Genomic DNA, 21,648 nt, shown 5'->3' with positions numbered 1-21,648 from the left:
CACCCCATGAGAGGGGGTGCTAAGGAGCGATTGTGTCCACCACCCTGGTCATTTCTCCATTATACAGATCCGCCAATGCTTCAGCAGAATCGCCTGCCAAGGCACCAGGAAACTTCCCTTTGTGGTTAACCCCCTGCTGGTTTCACCCCTGCCAATGGTGTGCCTGCCCCCACTGCAGCCTGGCTTTTATGTCATCAACCCAGCTAGATGACCCAGTTCAGCTGGGGCTGGAGCAGGAGGGACTGTTCAGCAAGGGCTTCAATCCTGCAAGGAGAGAAGAATAGTTCAGGCATCCCACTGGGAAGCAGGCAACGGCAGACAGCTGGCTCCTCTTCTGAAGTTCTTGGGTTCTCACTATCTTGCACAGGGGTGCGGCCATTTACATAGTAAAGATTATGCAATTCTTTACATACAGCGTTACATGCTGGATCAAGCCAAAGGCCCATGTAACCCAGCATCCTCCTTTAATAATGGCCAACCATATGTATACAGGAAGCCCACAAGCAGGACCTGAGTGCAACAGCTCTCTCCCTACTTGTGTTTCCTAGCAAGCAGTGCTGCTTCCACAATGGAGGTAGAACATACCCATCATAGCTAGCAGCTGTTCATAGCCTTATCCTCCAAGAATTTGCCTAATCCTCCTTTAAAAGCACCCCAGTTGGTGGCTATCACTACTTCTTCTGGGGCGAATTCCATAGTTTAACTATGCACTGCTTATGAATGGCTCTTTTTTACAATCCCATTTTATGGGGTGAAGAGCTATGCAGACACTCCCCTACAGATGCTTCCACATGCCCCCCACCCCCCAACCAGGGAGAGGAATGCAGAGAAACAGGAATTGCAGCAGTATCAAGAAATAAGGATAAACTTTATATTATTGGGGGATTAAGAGTGCCAATAAAAATCTGACATAACATGTCAAAAGATTCAAGCACAATAAAATGAAACAAGGAAGCACATCCCAGGCCATATAAAACTGAGTTTTATTTCCAGACTCCTCCCCCCACCCCCATATCAAAGCAGGTAGTGAACAAACTTATTTACTCCTAATATATTCATAAGCTGGAATCCTAAGAGGCCTTTGCACATGCACAATGCCATGTCTAGGGTGCATAATTTCTGATTTTCTTTTCTGGGAGTAGCTCTTTTAAAACACACAATAAAACAATCCCACTAAAATATCAAACAAAGAAATCCGATTAAAGCAACACACTGATTTAAACAGAAGAGTCAGGCCAAGAGCTCAAGGGAATGCATCCTCGATGCCCTAATCATTTATTCCCCAAATACTGATTAAAATAAACACCCAGCTGCTACATGTTAGCTTTTTAATATAAACATTAATATGACCCTAATCAAAACCCTCCTTTCTCCCTCCAGTCCTCCAATCTTTTTTAATCTCTGTTTATATGCATGTTTAACATAACTATTCAGCTTTATTGATAAGGCATAATGAAGTATACATCCTACATATATTTGGGTCTGTAGATGGCCTGGCTTCCATCTTCCAGACTTAAATATCACGTGTTGTGCAAACTTCTCCATTATCGAAATATAACTTGGAAATCCTGCTTGCCTCTTTCGGTGGCGGATGATGATGACTTCTATAATTTATATGAATAGTTTTTAGAATGTTCATCCTCTGGAATGTGTTTATTCTTCAGCTGGATAAGAAAGCTATGCAAACATGTTGCAGCTGAATTTTTGGAGCTCTCGAGAAGTTTTTGCTTCTGGATTGTTTTATGATGAAAGCGAACAGAGCTCTGGCTGAGCACATAAAAAGCAAAATGTCAAAAAATATATATGATTAAATTGGAGTGCCAGAGGAGACATGGCGACGTTTTGAACTGGGCATGATGATTACAATTAACAGCACAGCAATAGAGCTAGTTTTCTCCCCAGCCCATTCTGTATACTCTTAGAGCAAGCTGCCTTCAAGGGGTGGGATGAAAGAATTGTAGGCTTATTGTGTGTGAGAAAACCAAATTATAAGGATGGTCTTGAAAGAACAAGGGGTGGAAAGCAGAAAGTACTAGAATAGGATGGATTTTCACAAAGGGCTAATTAAAAAACCTTTAGTGATAAGAAATAACATAAGAAAAAATAAAAGTTACTCCTAGCTTGATAACTTAATGGAAACTTGTAAGTGGGATTGAGACATGCCCTACTTTTTAGAAGACAGTCTTCTGTTTAAAGGACTGTCCATTCCAGTTCTGGTTTAGAGAGAAAGAGCCATAAGAAGGGAGATAAAGTACCATAAAGCTGCCCATCAGCTGGACTGGACTGTGGACTGAACAGGAATCCAAGTCGTCAAGGCACAATCTTCCCTACCATGGTGAGATGTATTGTGTTTGCAATTATTTCTAGGTTTATTTCTATACTCATTAGTATGTGCAAATTTATGCAAGTTTATCCTCTTGTTCTCTCTTTTTTTTGACAATGCAGTTCCTTTTTTCAAATGGTGATCTGGAAATGTCCAGCCCATGAATAAGAGATGCAGAGTCTTATCACCTTCCTTTATATCTCCACTTCGCTTGCTTAATTATTTATTATTAATAAATATCAACCTTTCACTTTTTAATTTTCCTTCAATACCTGCCGTGGCCTTTTTTCCTCCTGCCATCAAACTTAACTGTCTCTCAGTCATCTTTTCTCAGGAAGGAGTTATTGGCGCTGGCATTGGTCCAGCTGGAAAGCTATGACATGGCTAGAGGGCAGGCGAGGCCTATGAGGAGACACTTTGCGGGCTGTTCCACTGAGGCCCATCTGAAAGTGGCTCAAGCCCAACTGGTGGAAAACACTGGGTGGTATCCAGTGAACCAGTTCTGTTAGTGCAAGGATTTCTGTTTGCGCAACACAACTTTCCCTCCCTCTGTTTAGGGAATGTGGGAAGGAAAGGATGATCCATTGTGCAGTCAGAAGTCTGTGTGCTAATGGAATTGGTTTGTTGGACACCTCCCACTGCCATAATTCATTTAACATAAAGTTTAGTTTAATGGAAGGTGACTGCTTGGAATGCCGTAACTGCCCAGAGGCCATTGTTGCACAACGTCACATTTCTAGCTATCTAGTTGCTTATGTTCCTAACTAGCTATGCATCTTGTCTTTCCCAACACTGAAAACTCTTCACTATTGAAACCTGAAATGGTGTCCCTGGCTGTCTGGCTTCATGGACAAACGATGCATAACTTTGTAAGAGTGATCCGTGTTACAGCAGATGAACTTTTAGATCTCTGTACTGACCCCACAGAGTCACACACAAACTTACTCTATAGCACGTCTAAATTCACCCCATAGTATGGGACTTGGTGTGTATGTCTGCATTCTTTGTCTACCCACCTAGGCCCTAATATAACTTTGTTCCCCACCCCAAGGATATTCTGTTTCCTGGAAGCTGCTTACTGTCTGGGAGTTAGAAGCTGCTAAAAGTAATGTGCTTAAAATGTATAAAGAGTGTGTTCTCAGGGTCTGTTAATAGTTAAGGCATAACTATGTTAAGTGATCCTGAGTGTACGTTCTTGCTTAATAACGTAAGGCAGAGGTTTTCTAACTTTTTGAGTCTGTGGCTCCCTTGACCAACTATATTCTTTTTGCGGCACCCCTGTGGGGCTCAGGAGCCCAGTTATGTCATCCCTTGCCTGAAGAGCTGGCAGTCTCTCACCCTTTTTTGAACACTCTCCCTTGTGGAGTGTTCCCTCAGCCACCTCTCCTCTCCCCTTGGGAGTCCTCCGGACAGCTGCCCCGGTCTCTGAGCTGCCCCCACTGCCCCAAAGAGAGGTGCCTCCTCACACTGCCCCACAGGGGCCTGGGAAGCACCACCTACTCAGCCCCAGAGGCACCATTCACCTGGGGAGCTTGTAGCCTGGGCTGCTGCAACCAACAGCTGTGTAAACCTTTGGGAGGCAGAGATGCAAGAGGGCATCAGAGGAGGGAGGGAAGGAAAGAGGGACAGAGCCAGTGCTGTCCACGGCACCCCGGGTCATCATTAAAGGCACCCCAGGGTGCCACAGCACACTGGCTGAAAACCACTGATGTAAGGGATGCCTCATGCTGGAAATCAGATTAAAGTTCATAGAGTTCAACACTCTTTGCAGAAATCCCAGTAACCAGCAGGTGCTAACTAGAAGCTTACCACAGGGGTTCCCAAAGTTGGGTCGCCAGCTGTTTTTGGACTACAGTTCCCATCATCCCTAATCACTGCTCCTTTTAGCTAGGAATGATGGGAGTTGTAGTCCAAAAACAGCTGGAGACCCAAATTTGGGAAACCCTGGTCTTCCAGAAATTGGCCAGTGGTCCACCAGAGGACTACATTGTACCTGACACACATCCTTCATGTAACCAATACTAAGATTTCATCATGAAATGGAACATAGAATTGTTGTTATTATATGGCAGATGCACCACCATATAATACCATATTGGTTTTCTACAAAACTACTTACTGCTTTTCCTTGCAATTGTTGGTGCTGGATCAGTTTCACATTTTGGCATAGTTAGCTTAAAAAATGAATTGGAATATTTCACCTCATCATTCTCCTTCCTATTCCCCAACCCCCCTTGGAGTTTTCCATTTCCCCCTTTTTTTCATAGCCTGAGCCAAAACCATGGGTCATACACTAGAAATAAAACATAATGATAAACACAGCAATTGTAATGAATGGAAACCCAGTAGATGGCTAACAATCAACTTTTTCTGAGAGCTACTGTTTTTCTAATCTGTTTTTCCCATGGAGAGGAGGTGGTAAGAGCAGTTCTGGCAAGAGCTAACTTGTTTGCCTTGAGGTATTAATGTCAAATGACAAGAACATGCTGTATACTATATCTGTTAAATAGATTAATTTAAACAGAATATAGGATTATTATTATTATTATTACTGCAATTTTCTTTTTTTGGGGGGGAAACTTCTGACAGAAACTATACTATTAACTGTAATTTGCATAACCATTCTTTGAAAAATTGACAGATGACCTATGTCTGAACATAATATTCCAGCATTGTCTTAAAGATGTTACAAATATTGGATATCAGGGCCTCAGAATAACTGATCAAAGCAGAGGAACTAATTTACCATTTAAAGGACTCCATGTCATTAAAAGCAAGTCAGCAGAACAAGCAATTTTATAATTGTTTTGTGAACAACTGCATTATGTTATGAATTGAAATTAATGCACAGTGTAGTTTTTGTAGGTAAATGTTGATGTGTTTGGGGCCAGTTTATTCCAGGAGATGATGTAGCCTACCTTTTGCAATGTATTTAGCCTTCTGAGATTACAAAACTTAGTTTAACAAAGTTATATGAGTCCAGTGCATCTCTCTGTAAATATTGGATAATTTTTACTTTTCCCTCATAAAACTGAATAATGATTTATTCATCCAATTCTGAAAGGAATAGCACCCTTCTTTTCAAATAGTATAAACTGTGAGAACTGCAATGCTCAAAGACTTACTCTTTTGTAAAAGAGCTCATCATATTTTATGTTTTACCGTAGTTACTGGTTTTTTTGCAGTACGCCTTTTTAATTGTAGAGAGTTATCAGTCTCTAGATATAGTCTTCTGATATTCTCACAGTTAATTAAAAATGTTCTAGAGATTGTGGACCTCCTACAGACTGAATTAGTACCAGCACAAGTGACATTTCTTTACAATGAAGTTTTTAGCATAACATAGGAACGTTACGTACATGTTTTGAGTCGCAAAGGGCTTGCACCACACAAAGAGACTCTGTGTCTTCTTAGGAGATTTAGTGCTGTCTCATGCATTATTTAAATTTTGCATACTTAGTTTTTTGGATTCTGACATTTTCAAGAGACTTTTGCCAATTGTCAAACAATCACGTCACTTGTCCTTTCTGTGGGAATGCCATATTTCTAGGAAAAAACAAATCGGCCTAGAGGAAGTGATCCATTCTGCAATAAAAGTGTTACTGGCTTCTTACAAATGCCTCTAGAATAGAAAGGCACGTTGCATAACTGCTGGAATTTTATGTGGTAAGGAAATGGAGGCATTTCCATGTAACCTAAATGATCCCAGCCAGCAGAATGATAATGAATAAATTGAGGTTTCTGGGCCAGACTTCTCTTCTGTCTTAATTCCACAAATTATATATTATAGGCAGCCTCTACTCACCATGAAAGGTACACATTGTTTCCAGAGGATGCAGAACATCCTCCCTGGCACCTTTCCAGCAAGCAGTTTGCTTGGACCAGAAGGCATAGTGCCTCCTATCCATTTGCCAGTGCTAGGAATCAATGTTGTAAAGCTCCTTCCTTTTCCCCATAGCTTCTTGTGGATACTCCACATTCCTTTCTATTTTAACTTCCTTGTTCCTAGATTGAGGGCATCAGCCAGAGGCGCCAGGTATACAGTTCCCCCTTGTCTTGTTATAGTCCTGCTAACGTTGATCATTGTATTTGTGGTTGAAGCAGGTTCACCAAGACAAAGCATTGCATTTGCCGAACTGAAATTAATGGACTTAAGTTAGTCATCTCCATTGGTTTCTCTGGTTAGCCAGTTACAGGCTGCAGTGTCAGGGAAGCTAATATATAAAAAAGGATTTGCAGTAAATTAATTTGCCCAATTCATTCCAATGACCCTATCTTGGGCTGTTGCCAGAAATGATGTTCATAAGGAGATTAACAGTCCAATTCCTAGGCATGTCTACTCAGACATAAATCCCACTATATTTAATGTGGCTTACTCTCAAGGATTGTGCCTTGAACAAAAGGGAAGTTTGAGCCAGGTGGGGCTGGAAGGGATACTGGCTGCATACTACAAACCATACATTAAAAGCACTCACATCCTGGGAACTGTGGTTTGGTAAGGGTGCTGAGAATTGCAGCTCTGTGAGGGGTAAACTACTGTTTCAAGGATTCTTTGGGGGGGTGTACTTTAAATGTATGGAATGTACATAGTAAGAGAACGATCTCTGGGAGAAGAGGCATGGAGTTGTGCAGGGAGAACAGAGGAAGCCCTGTTAGAAGATTCACTTGTAACTTTCTGTGCTTTCTGAGGCTTGTATAGATACAGATACTGCCCATCTAGTGACAGGAAGATGGGAGCCTAGAATAGGGAAACTACTTAAAGAAAGTTATTGTTTGTGGCTAGGTAAGGTGGAAACAGTGGATATGGAATTTTGGAAACATTTGCATCTAGCTGTAGCCAGGCCTTTATGAAGTGCTTCAAATATTTTCCATATTTTAATGTACCCATGCTGTGACACAGATGAAATGTTAATGATTTCTAGTGCATGAATGATGGAGACTTTGACTGCTCCTGGAGTGATTTGACACATTGACTCAATGCTAATAGTAGGTCTTGGCCTTTTTGCCTGCATTACAATGGAATAGCTTGTCATGTTGATAATGCTTGTAAATTCTATCACTTATCTATTTTTCAAAAGTATATGCTAATGTTTCAGCCAAGATAGACCCCTCCCCATGGCAATTTTGCCTCAGTGGACCTCCAGAGAAGACTGGGGTGGTGGTGGTGAGGAAGGAGGTCATTGTACTAGTGAATTCTATTCTGCAGTGAACTGACACCATTGTGTCTAAGCCTGAAAATCAACAACATAATGGGAGAAAACCAGTCAGTTGGATCAAAAGTCTCCTGAAACAGAAAGGTTTTTGTGATCTTTGTAAAACAAAACAAAAACAACGAAAGAGCGAGCTTGATAAAACATTGTAAGTTGTGCATTCAAAACAATATGTTGTGAAACTTAAACAGCCCTGCTCTTCATATTTGGTAACTTCACTTCTGAAGGTTGTGGTAGTAAGAGCAGACCCTCATTGATGATCTTCACATATGGGAATCTAACTGGGATCCACTGGAACTGCTTCAGAATCAATGTAATATGCTCTTAGTGGTTGATACCTGCCTATAACTGGACTATCTCACTCTGGAGCAAATTCTGATATGTCTTTGCCTCAGTCTCACAGTGCATCTCAGATTTCTTTGGGACACTAATGACAAGGATGGAAACATCTGGCATGTTTCTAAGGAATAAGAACCCTTCAGAAGAAAAGAATACTGGTGAATACATTAGTGTGTGCTGACCACAAGACTTGGTTCAGACCTCAAGCTGGTGTTTCATAAAGCTGCTAGATTCAGTTTAGCTGATGATCTGCAACTGAATCCCAGTTTGGAAAATCAAAACTTCATGCTGCTACCATTCACTCCTATGGGGAATTGAAAGAAAGCCTACAGGCTTTTTTCATTTTGACAGAATTGGGTGAAATTTACAGGCATAGTAGTCCTGCCTGATTGGAGAAAGTTAGCTAAAGTAGAGACAAATAGGTTCAGGGAATTTTATGCTGGACCTTTGCTTTTGTTTAGAGAACATTTTAAAAAAACGTTTTAATTTTTTGGCAGAATTGAATAAAATTTGCAGGCACCGGGGCCTCCTTTGAAGTACTGAATCCTGTCACATTTCAGAATGATGGTTTTATTGCAAGGATCAACCCTTACAATTTTGAGATCGTTAAAAAAGGATTCATTTACCCTCCCCATTCTTGTTTTACGGGCATTTTGTATGTGTAAATAACCCACACCACAGCAGTACCCCTTGGTCAGAAACTTGCCAAGTTACAGAGAAATAGATCCAGGATTTTGTATTATTTTTTGATAGGTACCTTTGAAGTTGTTCTTTTTCTGGTGGAAGATTAAAAGAGATTTATAATAATAATAATTTATTATTTATACCCCGCCCATCTGGCTGAGTTTCCCCAGCCACTCTGGGCGGCTCCCAATCAGTATTAAAAACAATACAGCATTACATATTAAAAACATCCCTGAACAGGGCTGCCTTAAGTTGTCTTCTGAACGTCAGGTAATTCTTTATCTCTTTGACATCTGATGGGAGGGCGTTCCACAGGGCTGGCGCCACTACCGAGAAGGCCCTCTGTCTGGTTCCCTGTAGCCTCACTTCTCGCAATGAGGGAACCGCCAGAAGGCCCTCGGCGCTGGATCTCAGTGTCCGGGCTGAACGATGGGGGTGGAGACGCTCCTTCAGGTACACAGGACCGAGGCCGTTTAGGGCTTTAAAGGTCAGCACCAACACTTTGAATCGTGCTCGGAAACGTACTTCCCTTCCTGTGGTTTTATGGATAGCAATGTTAATATGAAAATGATGTACTTCAGGGTGGGGAATATGTGACCTGCCTTATGTTGCTGGACTCCAGTTTCCATCAGTCCTAGCCAATATGCACCATAGAAGTGTCCCTAGAAAAGTAACCTGCAAAATGTCAGAAGCATAGGTGAAGCGGCTAGGGAGTTATGATGAATGGGGAAAAAAAGATGGGCCAGGCTCTGGGGCCCAGAGACCCCCAGTGGTAGGCAGGGTGGGGATCCCTGTGTGGAGGCGCCTGGGACTATGCCCCCTGACCCTCCCCACACTATGTCCCTGCCCCCAGGAGCAAATTTGGGACTGTGTTCAGGGGAGGAGATGGGGGAAGTCCTGTTGCACAATGCCACAGGTTTTATTTGGTTGTAATTTAGGGGGATATTTATTTCCATGTAAAATGTGTTTAGCATCAGGCTGCTATTCAATATGTTTTTCATAAATGTATCATTTGACTTGCAAAGCAAGTCAACTTTCTTAGAAAAGGTGTCTGGCCAGCAGTTCCCAGTTATCTGAGGTCAGCATTTTCCACTTAGCCCTTGTGGCTTGCTTGGAAACTCACAGTAATAGTTCATTCAACAAAAACATGGTATTTTTAAAACCACAGAACATCTTAGGACTCCCGAATTATTATTATTATTATTATTATTATTATTATTATTATTATATTTTAATTGACATATATTATACTTCATTGGAAATAAATCACTTCTTCTTCTATCTAATGGTACATATCCTAGTTCAGGTGACAATTGTTTCAAACATACAATTATTTTTGCAGTATGTCCAGTGTATAGATGTAGTCATCCAGATTTCCATAGTTAATTGTTGAAATATTATTATAACTGCAGATAGTTTAATCCTGAAGGCACACTATGGCAGAGGCTTGAAGTAAAGTGGCCTATGTATTCATATTACATTAAAATATGGAAAGAAAAGCCATTTATTTTGAGACATCTGTACATTATATCAACACAATTTTTCCATATTTTCCCATTTGGATTGAAGTCCTTTTTTGAATGAATGAAAAAGCCATATTTTGAGAGCTGAAGCTTTACAGAAGAAAGTAAAAAAAATAAAAAATAAAAAATTGTGTGTTTCTTTTGAAATCCAGCACCTTTCACTCTTCCAGGAAGGTTGTTCTCCTGGGGTTGTAGTCAGGCAAAGCTGGAAAAGCACTAACTAGGCTTTGTGAAGGAGTTGGGAGGACTCTAGGACCCTGTCAGAGCCTCACTCCTCTTTCCCAAAGCCCCAGCACCTTGCTTACTGGGCTTTGAGAAGATGTCCCCGATGTCCCCTCAACTCAGTGCCTAGTGCGTGCACATCACTCACACACAGCCCTAAATCTGCCCTTGTTGGAAGTGAAGCACAGGAAATGGCCAATGGTAATAAGTAGCTATCCCCATAACTGACAGCAGGTTCGCACAGTCAGGTTAAGTAAAAATTAAAATAAAATGGATTGTATCCAATGCTGGCCTTACATCAGTGGATTTGATTTCTGCTAGCGTAACAGGACTTCCCCATATGCTCCTCCCTACTGCAAACCATCTGGAGCAGATTTTGAGGATGTATTGGGGTCTGCAGAGGAGATGTCCACTCACACAACTTTTAATTGACATCTGAAGTCAGCCTTGTATCAGGAAGTTTTTATTGTTTAATGTCTTACTTTGTTTTTGCATGTGCTGGAGGCCTCCCAGAGCAGCTGGGAAAACCCAGCCAGATTGGCGGGGTATAAATAATAGAATTGTTGTTGTTGTTTGTTTGATACCACCCAATGTGAACTGAACTATTTGCTATTTTTGAAAATGGCAATGGAGTTTCAAAGTCTATGATCTTCATAATAGAGATGTGCCAAATTATTTGTACTGAGTAATTCAGACAGTTTGTATGTTTTATTTCAGAACAATAATTTATTGCAATATCTGTGAGAGTCACTAGATTTACACCCCCATTTTGAAGCAAAACTGCTTTGAGATCAGGAAAGTAGTTAAAATGGACTTCGGCCCAATGTATAGCTAAATTACATTATGTATATTCATTTAGTGACACCTTCAGACACCTGGAATTTGACTTCTAAATGAATGAATTTAATATGCATTAGTTTTGCTGTGTTTTATTTTATTTCATGGCCTGTACTGTTCTTGGTTTATTGCAGCATTTCTTTCCTGCATTTTAATTTACATTTCTTGCATTTCTCCCTTGCAGAACGTGGCTCCCCTCGTGACTTGGTTACCAGAGACATAACTGATACTACTATTGGAGTGTCATGGACAGCAGCTCCAGGATCAGTTAATCAGTACAGAATTATATGGAAATCACTTTATGATGATCAGTCTGGAGAGAAAACCGTTCCTGGAAATGTAATAAACACTGTACTGGAAAACCTTCAGCCTGAGACCAGATATAAAATTTCAGTCTTGGCTTCTTACAGAAGTGGAGAAGGAGCTCCTTTAGAGGGAGAAGCTACAACTGAAGGTAGATAGAATATAGAATCACTGGTAACAAAGATTCAATACTTCTCATTTTATTATAATTAATAATTTAACGTTAATGGGAAATATCTAGTGTAGGGCCAGAAGACACGCAAGGAGATGTCCCCCTTGCACTCTGCATCTCCCAATCTGTGCTGTTGGGTTCCCCCAAACCCACAGAGCAGATTTTGGGGAAAGCATGGGGGCTTGCAGGGGGGAGAGAAGTAGAGCATGTGCATTGTACAGGTAAGTTTGCAATAGTGATGTTACCCAACGCACCTAATATTGGCAGGGACCATACTAGGATTAAAAAAGGCAGGACCTGCTGGAATTGCGCACTATCTATTTAGTTCTTAAATACCTAATTATTAGTTATACTATAATTCTGAATCCTGAAGAATTTGCACCCAAGTTTGGAATATGAAGCAATCCATGTTGCCTAGTTGAGTTCCAATTCAAGGATTCGTCGAAAAGGACATTAGCGTCTCAGAAGTGTATCCATAGATTTTTGTCTTGAAACTTGAACTGAGGTTTGGTTGTGGGCGTAGTTCAATGAGATTAGCAGATGGAGTGTAGGTGGGCTACCCCCTTCTTTTATCAGACAGTCCTTGCATTCATGACAGCAGAGAATTGTTCCTTTGGCTTGCTTCCATTCATCCCATGCCAGAAGCTATGGGTTGGAAAGTTCAAGCTTGTGCCAACTTTGCTGCTGCACCATCAAACATTAAAGCCATCCAGGAGGAGTTGACTTGCCCAGCAGTGCTGTAGTAATTAACAGAGCCACCTGCTATGGCTTCTTTTATTGTGCTGAATGAACCAACAGGAAATGGGAAACAGTGTTTAGTATGGCATAAAAGCAGAAATTCCAAAGTTGCAGGGAAACAGTATACCCCGTGTGAACCTGGAACTGTTTGTTCAAAGCACTGAGAGCCATTGTTGCATCATTTTAATTATATATGGGTGAAGATTCTGTGGTTGTGAGAAGCCAAGAAGGCCTGGTCTTTCCAGAGCCAAATGCAAATATGGAGGAGCAGTTGGATTTTCTAAATATTGAGAGCACATTTCCCAAATTTGAGAAATTTTTGCTCTTAAAAGGGATATTTACCAACTTTCACATGGAGAGATAGTATAGAAGCATGGCATAGAATCATAGCATTGTAGAGTTGGAAGGGACAGCAAGGGCCATTTAGTCCAATCCCCTGCAATTTAGGAATCTTTTGTCCAATGTAGGGCTTGAACCCACAACCCTAAGGTTAAGAGTCTCATGCTCTACTGACTGAGCTACCGAAGCAGTATAAACCAGTGCTACTCTGGAAGGAAGTTTGCAGTTTTCCAAAAGTTCAGAATCCCAAACTTTGTGGAAGAGAAGCTGGACGTGTGCATACCTGCAATATTACAGAGGGTTCTAGCTGCAGTTTATATGTCAAGTTAAGTTTCACCAAAAACAAAAACAACCCACCCCAATATGTTTGCTTTCATTTTATTTTACACTGAAAAGTGTCTCCTAGCTCTAGGACCGTGAGAGTGGATGAAGAGAAAGAGACCACCATGAGAGTTACCTGGCAGCCTGCTCCTGGGAAAGTTGTCAGCTACCGTGTAGTTTACCGGCCCCGTAGAGGAGGAAGACAAATGGTCGCGAAAATGCCGCCTTCCTCCACCACCACCGTCCTGAAACGGCTCCAGCCACTGACGACCTACGACATCTCTGTCATTCCAATGTATAAAACTGGTGAAGGAAAACACAGACAAGGCGAAGGAACAACAGGTACATTGATTTCTACGCTGCATGAATGTAGAGAGGTGTGTGTGTGTGTGTAAATTCATTCCTGCAACATGTACAGGTGAGTTTTTTAAAAGAGGCCCCATGCAACATGTGTACTCTGTATCCACAGAGCCTCTTTTAAAGGACTCACCCTGTTTGAGCATTAGCAAGGCTGCCAAAGACTGTAAATGTTAGTTTAAGATGTCATATTTTGTCATCTCTGTGTGTGTTTACAATATTATTCTAGCTATTTTTACACATGCTCCCTATCTGCTCCCAAGGTGACATGGGAGGGCCAACCTCGTCAAATGTGGTATAAGCCGCTTGTCTCTTGCAAACCACACAAGGATTCTGCTGATCTCTGTGTTAATTCTTGGTTAAGCCCAGTGACAGAAAGGGAGATTAGCAAAGTGGCACAAAGAGCAAACAGGGAATTTATATGGGATTCTTTTGGCACACATTTTCAAGCAGCTTTATACCTCTTGTTAAAGTACTGCTTCCTGCATGCCTTGTTTAGCAATATGGGAAGCTGCTTGACTGTGTGGCAATTAGAAATTACCTACTTGGATTTCTAACTGTTTTGTATGGAGTTTTAGTGGTGCTCAAAGCTTTCAATCTGAGCCAGAATTATTCGGTAAAACTTAATTTTAGGAACATTTTCAATTCCAGGGCTCCACAAAGGAATATGTATAAATTATGAATAAAGGACAGATAACTTGAGCAGATTCTCCTGGTAACCAGCCCTTAACACACACCTGGAGAAAGTATTTTATAGAGCAACTTCCACAGGGTCTTGAACCCTCACTCCTCTGATCTTAGAAATTAAGCGGTGTTTATGTTAAACTTCTATTGAGGCTGCTTCAGCCAAAGTAGACTAAATATTTTTAAATGGCTTTCCACTAGAGAGCTAGGTTTGATGCTTTTCTTTCAGAGGCTCTGATTATGAATAATCATAGGAGCTATTAATAGAGCACCCTTTTGCAGTAACAGTGGTTTGAAAGGATGTTATAATTATGTCTTGCTATCAGTGATCGAGGAAGTGGGCTCACATTATCTTCTCCCCTAAGACTCTTGAGTTTAGCGAGTTTAAAAAGCAAGAAGGTGCCTGTTTCATTCCCTACTAGAATCCATGGCTTTTGCTCTTTGAGATTAGATTGCTGCCCTTTTAGCTAAAACAAACAAACAAACAAACAAACAAACAAACAAACAAACAAACAAACAAACAAACAAACAAACTAACTGCAAATGAGAGAGCATTCAACCCACTAGGAAAAATTGGCTCAGGAAGGAATCTATTGCTTGTTAAACCAGTAGTATATTATTCCAGTGTTCTTTAAACTGCATTGGCTACACTTCTTGCCAGTTTCCAGATACAGTGCAAAATTGATGATGAGTGTTAACTAGCTTTAAGGTGCACTAAATGGTTTGGAGCTTTAGAGACTAGTTCTCTGCTCCTGTTCCTCTTGGCATGGCAATGATTAGGTCATCTGAATTGCTTCAAAAATGAGAATGGTTGAGAGTTTTGTGGCACCTTACAGGTGAATAGAAAACATAAGAGTTTACAGATTAGAGCCCCCTTCATCTGAAGCATAGAATGTAAGAGTTACAGTGTGTGACATTTCAATGAAAACCTAAAATGTATACAACTTTTTAAGTAATCATTTATAGCAGCTATAATGAGTGATAGCACCATCTCCATAGCTTTGCTCATTTAACAATCATAATGTGTGGGGGACAGAAACCTATGGTGGAATCCATTTGGTAATATTGTGCATATGCAAGGGCTTTTGATCCAGTAGAGGGATCTGGTAATAGAAGAGGAAGGGAGGGGTGTTTTTTTTTTTTTTACCATATCTCCTTCCTCCTATGCCACATTCTACCCTGTTCTGAAGGATCCCTCAACTCCCTGGAACCAGTTTTCTTGGGCTGTTAAGGCAAAGCATACAGGTGCTATAATACATTCACTTTTTTAAAACTGAAATGAGGGTTTTATGGTTGAATATAGCAAACACTTAATTTCTTGGGTGTTGTTTGACTATTGCAGCTTCCCCATTTAAACCTCCCAGAAATCTGCACACTTCTGATTCTACGATGTCAAGTTTCCGTGTAACCTGGGAGCCAGCCCCCGGTGAAGTGACGGGTTATAAAGTAACTTTCCATCCAACTGGAGAAAGCAGGCGCCTTGGAGAATTAATAGTTGGGCCATATGACAACACTGTTGTATTGGAGGAGCTCAGGTATTGCCACTCATAATTTCCTTCCTTATCAGTATTCCCCCCCCATAGGTATTTTTCAGTCAACTGCATATCTTTCAGCATATAATACCAATTCTATCATCCTATGTTTATTTTTTAAAGTCTATTTCATTAGCTGCCTTAGATGCCAAAGGCAGAAAGGCATGGTAGATATACTATTCAAATAAATGAATTAAAATATGACCCTCAAGAAAGCTTGTAAAACCCTTCTGCTGGGTCTGTAGTTGTCAGGGAACTGCCATCAGGGCAGGAGGGGGAGAGCAAAAGCCAGATGGATTATAGAGAGCCTCCAGGGATCGTGGGAAGTAGCTCCTCTTCAACGGAAGAGAATAAATGCAGCTCCAGTGGAGAGTCGGAAGTGGCGAGGCGGTCCCAGGACTCCTTGCCTGGGAGAAGCGGGGAGGGAAGGGGCCCTCCGCTGCCCACGCCCTCTTTGCGCAGAAAGCATTCGCGCAGAGAGGGAAGGTGCAGACTGGGCGTCAAGGAACTGCTTTGCTGGAGAAAGTTTAAGAACCGCCCACTCATGGATTCTGCCAGAGATTGAGTCAGCCATGGGAGAGTGACGCTCCAGACTGATAAAGTTTATTTTGGCAGCGAAGCCATGTCTTCACAGCCAAGTAGGGAGATATTTGCCTGCTTGCTCCTGAGCAACCCCTTAGAAACATAACAGTAGTAGTTGTTAGCTGTCTTGATGGTCAAGCTTGGCTCAAAGCTAGGAGATACAGCTATAGATATTCAGTTTAAGGACCAATCTCTTGCTTCAGTAATAGTTTTTTGCTCAGTGCCATTTTTCTAGAAAAAGAGGTGCCAGAACGCACAATGAACACCTCCCTTGTTCTCTTAGAATGGCAATGGCGCTCACCTGAGAGGTGCCGGAAAGGAGTTCCTGTGAGTTCCCTGTGAAAAAGAAAGCTTTAGATTTCAGCTCCTAAAGACTTACCCTGCCTTAAAAAGCCATGACAGGGAGAATCATCGTACTTTAGTGGTTAGTGTTTATGAACTCTGATCAAGAAGACCCAGGTTCCAATCTACACTTGGCCACAAAGCTTTTTTGAAGATCTTGCTGGGCCAGCCTAACCGACCTCATATCCTTCTTAGGATAAAATCAGTGGGGAGAGAGCCATGTATTCTGCCCTGAGCTCCTTTGAGAAATGGCAGGATTAAAAACAGAGTGAATAAATCTATAAAGATGTCAAAGTGACCCATCCATTAACAGTCTAATTTGCTTCATATATACATTTAAATCACACAGGGCAGGCACTTCCTACAAAGTCAATGTTTTTGGAATGTTTGAAGGAGGTGAAAGTGCACCACTGATTGGAGAAGAAATGACTACCCTTTCAGATACTGCTGAGGTGCCCTTTTTACCTGAAGGTAAATATGGTTTTAATGAGAAGCCCGTTTCTTATTTGGATATTCTAGCTGTAGATCTTTACTTTTATAAAACTGGTAAAGTGAACATAATTAACTGATACAGTTATTTACTTGCAGGAGTAATTGCAAAAAGAAAAGGCTGCTTTTCATGAAGACCACTCCTTGGTCTTTAGTGACCATTTTTAAAGATAACTTCCCTCTCCGTTAGTGTCCATCTTTATGAAAAGGCTCTCTTGTTTGTGAAGACTTAAATGATCATTGCCCCATTTCACTTTATAGCTATGCAGACTTATACAGTTACTCATGCATTGTCAAATACACGATACACACACACCACACAGCACTATATGGAGTCAATAAACAGCCCATATGGTGCCACCACTCTCCTTTCTCTGGAAATTAGAAAATGCTGTAGGAAGGATTTTGAAACCTTTCAAAGAATTTAGGGCAGGCATAGGCAAACTCGGCCCTCCAGATGTTTTGGGAATACAACTCCCATCATCCCTAGCTAACAGGGCCAGTGGTCAGGGATGATGGGAGTTGTAGTCCCAAAACATCTGGAGGGCCGAGTTTGCCCTATGCCTGATTTAGGGTGAATAAAATTTGGCCAGGATCTGAACAGCTATTTTATATGTGTCCAATGACTTCACCCATTGAATTTTTAAAAACATTTTTCTTTGATCCCTGTGGTGAATAACATACTATGTTTGAACATTCCCCAAATTTTCAAGAGGTTTACTCTATGGCAAGTGTTTGAAAAACTCCAAGCAAACATGGACATCTGGAATTACTTTCTTCAGTTCTTTGGATCTAGGACTGTTTCTGCACTGTTTCTGCTTGATAGTGCAATCTTAAATACATTTACTATGGAGTAAGCCCCAGTGCACACAGTGCAGCTTCTGAGTAAGTGTACATATAATTCACTGTGCAATAGTTCACTGGCCAAAACTGAAACACTGTCGGGAGGTATATAATGCTGCAAGTGAAATGGGAAATACAGTGGTACCTTGGGTTAAGTACTTAATTCGTTCTGGAGGTCCATTCTTTACCTGAAACTGTTCTTAACCTGAAGCACCACTTTAACTAATGGGGCCTCCTGCTGCTGCTGCACTGCTGGAGTATAATTTATCATCCTGAAGTAAAGTTCTTAACCCAAGGTACAGTCATACCTTGGGTTGAATACGCTTCGAGTTGAGCGCGTTCAAGTTGCGCTCCTCGGCAACCCGGAAGTAACGGAGCGCGTTACTTCCAGGTTTTGCCACTTGTGCATGTGCAGATGCTCAAAATGATGTCACGTGCATGCGCAGAAGTGACGAAAAGCAACGCGTGTGTGTGCAGACGTGCCGTCGCTACTTACGTTTACTTCTAGATGCGAACGGGGCTCCGGAACAGATCCTGTTCGTTTCTAGAGGTACCACTGTACTATTTCTGGGTTAGCAGAGTCTGTAACCTGAAGCGTATGTAACTTGAAGCATATGTAACCCGAGGTACCACTGTAGTAGTTAACTCCTCCATATAGAAAATGAGCAGTGTTCTGAAACTTCACAACAGATAACACCCATTGGCCACTTGACTGACATGATAAGCTAAATGCAGTCCTCACCTCCATCCTATGATTTATTTTATTTTTTTGCAAAGTTCTCTTGCTCCCTGCAAGAGAGGCAGAAAAATGAATTCCTCCTTTGAAGGGAGTGAAAGAAATGCAGAGTTCAGTGCAGCACTATAAAATAATTCCACTGAAGTCACTTATACTGAGTTATACTGTGTTCCATTCTTATGGAGGAAAGAATACTTTTGAGGATGGAAAAGTCCATCCTTCACAGCAGGGAACCCTTGGATCCAACTCAGTAAGTACAGTCTGGCTAAAATTAGGTATTTTTCAGTCTCATTTATTCTTAGGGGACAGTTAAGCACATGGGCTTCTATTTGACTAAGTTTTACTTAGAGTAGGCTAATTGGAATGAATGAACATGACTTACGTCAATCTCAGTGGGTCCGCTTTGAGTAAAATGTAATTGAGCACTACCCATACTTAACTCTCTCCCATTGAAATAAGTGCACCTTAAAAAGTTCCTAATGTTGGCAGGATAATACCCCGTTTATATCATTGCAATTTCCCTTTATTCCTGCAGTTATTCCCTACAACCTAAAATGCTTTTCTTTCTTTCTTTCTTAAATAAAGGAGGTGAAGTGGCAGCCTTTATGGAAAATTGTGCTCATAAAAATCCATATTCTGCATTAAAACATATAGACTTTCTGCCATGGCTTTCTGGTTGGAGACTAAATTTACAAAAGATTTGATGGCATTGATATTTCCAATGTTTAAAATTAAGGCCAGACTCTAGACAACCATGTGTGTTGCTTTGCATTCACAATTATCAGGGCTTTTCTGGTCCCCTCCTCTCACACAAGGCTCTTTGAATCCTGAACATTGTTAGCAAGTGCATGAACTTTAATATATACCCTATTTCATGATTTATGATTGTGTTGATTAAAGACTAGTGTTGTATTTTCTATGCAGAAGAGGATCATGCTTTTAAATCCTCAGGTACCTGGAATAGTTCTATTCATGAATCTACAGTTTTGGATCAATTATGTGGAACATAGATGAAATCACTCTGATGAGTGTGCCTGATTTTACTCAATGGGATTTCTTCCATGTAAAGACCAGAAGCTATGATGGCATGAAGCCAGAAGGTTTTGCTGCTGGTAACATGATCTCCAGAGGAAAAAAGGAGGAAGAGCACACATACACCCATTCAAACGGCTAATGAAAGGATCATATTTTAAACCCCTGTGTCTTTCTGCTTTGTATAAACACAATGTGATTTTCAGCATGTAGAAAGCAGTTCTTATTTTTATCCTACAAGTGAACAGTCCCCAACATTTTATTTACTTTCTCTCTGAAGCATTTAAAACTTCGTATAAATGTTTGTTTTTGTCACTTCTGATTCTTTTGTGTTTTTGTGTGTTTCTGTATCTTATATGTGTTGTGTTCTTTCTCTTGTTGTGTTAAATGTGTAAAAGTCTGCACCATCTTCATTAACAGACCACAAAACAGTATAAAATTAATTTTATCATTTATATCCACATATTAAGCATATGGACTAATTTCTAAAGATTCTTGTTTAACACTCCTCAGATTTTATCAATGCTCACACATATTTAACTGGAGAAGATGTGCAATTTTGAAGTAGTCATTGTCATTGGCTACCTAACTTAAGTTTATTTAGTTGTTCAATAATTTAGCTGTGTTGATTCTCCCTGCCCTTGGGCCCAGGTTAAGTAATATTCTAATAGATCATGTCAATGTTACGGGAAGTGCTCAACAGAATATGCTTCACAGCACACCTTTTAAAGCAAATATTAATAATACATAATCTCGGAAGTGTTATTGGTAGCACTATGGAATGCTCCTAACGACTTTAAGTTCCAATTTATATAGAAGAACACTAGTCAGTTACTTAAGCCATGCATGCTGGACAATGTAAAAGAGGATAGGATAGAAAACAGCTGTTCGTTTGGTGCAACTAACACACTTGTATTTTGATTGCTGTGACAGGCCTGGAATGCAAAACCAAAGTAGAAGCAGATATTGTGTTGCTGGTGGATGGCTCGTGGAGCATTGGTCGGCAAAATTTTAAAACAATCAGAAGCTTCATTGGTCGCATTGTTGAAGTTTTTGACATTGGTCCTGACAAAGTGCAGATTGGTAAGCCTTGAATGTCCTGAAATAATTTGGGGGTATTGCTGTTTTGGAACCTTTTGCAACTAAGTTATATTTCTCTCCCAGCTCTTGCACAGTATAGTGGATCTCCTAGAACAGAATGGAACCTCAATGCACACAAAACCAAACAGAGTTTGATGGAGGCTGTTGCCAACTTGCCTTATAAAGGAGGGAACACCCTCACAGGTAACATTCTGTTGCTGAATTCATCATAAGGTACACTGGGGAAATTAATACAATGTTATATGGTCTGAAAAGATTTTTTGTTTTGAATATATTATACTGACTTTATAGAGTGGACAAAGAAGTGTTTCTTTAATCTCCTCTGTTTATCTTCTTCCACTCAGTCTCTTCAAACAACACTCCACAGAATCTCTTCACAACGCTTCCCCAATTTCCTCAGCCAAGACCTTCAGTCCCTTATAGTAGCCCTTAAGGAACAACAACAACAAAGTCTGTGTTACAGATATCTCACAGGGAGCATCACTGCATAATCTTACTCTGTATAAGTGATCTCCAAACTAAGAGGGTAGTCTATGGTTACCAGGCAGAAAGTTGTCTCGCCAGTGCAAGTAGATAAATAGGTACCACTGCTGCAGGAAAGTAAACAATGTTTCTGTGTGCTCCGACACTCGTCACAGTGTCTCATTACACCAGAAGTGCAATGTCATGCTGGCCACATGACTCAGAAAGCTGAGGACAAACGCTGGCTCCCTCAGCCTGAAGCGAGATGAGCACCACACCCTATAGTCAAGTTTAACTGGACTTAACCGTCCAGGGGTCCTTTACCTATGAGTGGTAACCGTAACAGCTGGAATGAAGTAAGTACTTAGGGCAAAGCTTATGTGTCTCTTAATGAAAGTACCTATCCTACTTTAGTGACGTCTACCCTCTATGCTGGAATCTATGGCTAATGAATAATGGGTACCTGTGTGTGCTGTG

At 40.9% G+C, this 21,648-nt stretch overlaps 2 protein-coding genes across 7 annotated transcripts in view; both read left to right on the top strand.

The window, feature by feature from the left end:
• TMEM30A (transmembrane protein 30A) overlaps positions 1-18,152 on the top strand; it is a 93,107-nt gene extending 74,955 nt beyond the window's left edge. Inside the window, exon 7 of the mRNA XM_081857316.1 lies at positions 18,137-18,152. The gene's annotated coding sequence lies outside the window, so the exon portion shown is untranslated. The remainder of the gene's footprint in view (positions 1-18,136) is intronic.
• The window catches only part of COL12A1 (collagen type XII alpha 1 chain), a 113,280-nt gene that overhangs the window by 27,121 nt on the left and 64,511 nt on the right, over positions 1-21,648 (top strand). For 4 of the 6 annotated variants that reach the window (XM_081856639.1, XM_081856640.1, XM_081856641.1 and 1 more), the window contains exons 14-19: positions 11,323-11,592; positions 13,087-13,353; positions 15,395-15,587; positions 16,858-16,979; positions 20,542-20,691; positions 20,773-20,892. In XM_081856639.1, the coding sequence (XP_081712765.1) occupies positions 11,323-11,592; positions 13,087-13,353; positions 15,395-15,587; positions 16,858-16,979; positions 20,542-20,691; positions 20,773-20,892 (1,122 nt within the window). The remainder of the gene's footprint in view (positions 1-11,322; positions 11,593-13,086; positions 13,354-15,394; positions 15,588-16,857; positions 16,980-20,541; positions 20,692-20,772; positions 20,893-21,648) is intronic. The other 2 variants (XM_081856643.1, XM_081856644.1) reach the window with 1 other exon arrangement.

The sequence above is a fragment of the Podarcis erhardii genome, assembly GCF_964252035.2.
Source record: "Podarcis erhardii genome assembly, chromosome: 3".
Classification (NCBI taxonomy): Eukaryota; Metazoa; Chordata; class Lepidosauria; order Squamata; family Lacertidae; genus Podarcis; species Podarcis erhardii.
Note: the sequence above shows the minus strand (reverse complement) of the source record. Positions and strands in the feature narration are given on the sequence as shown.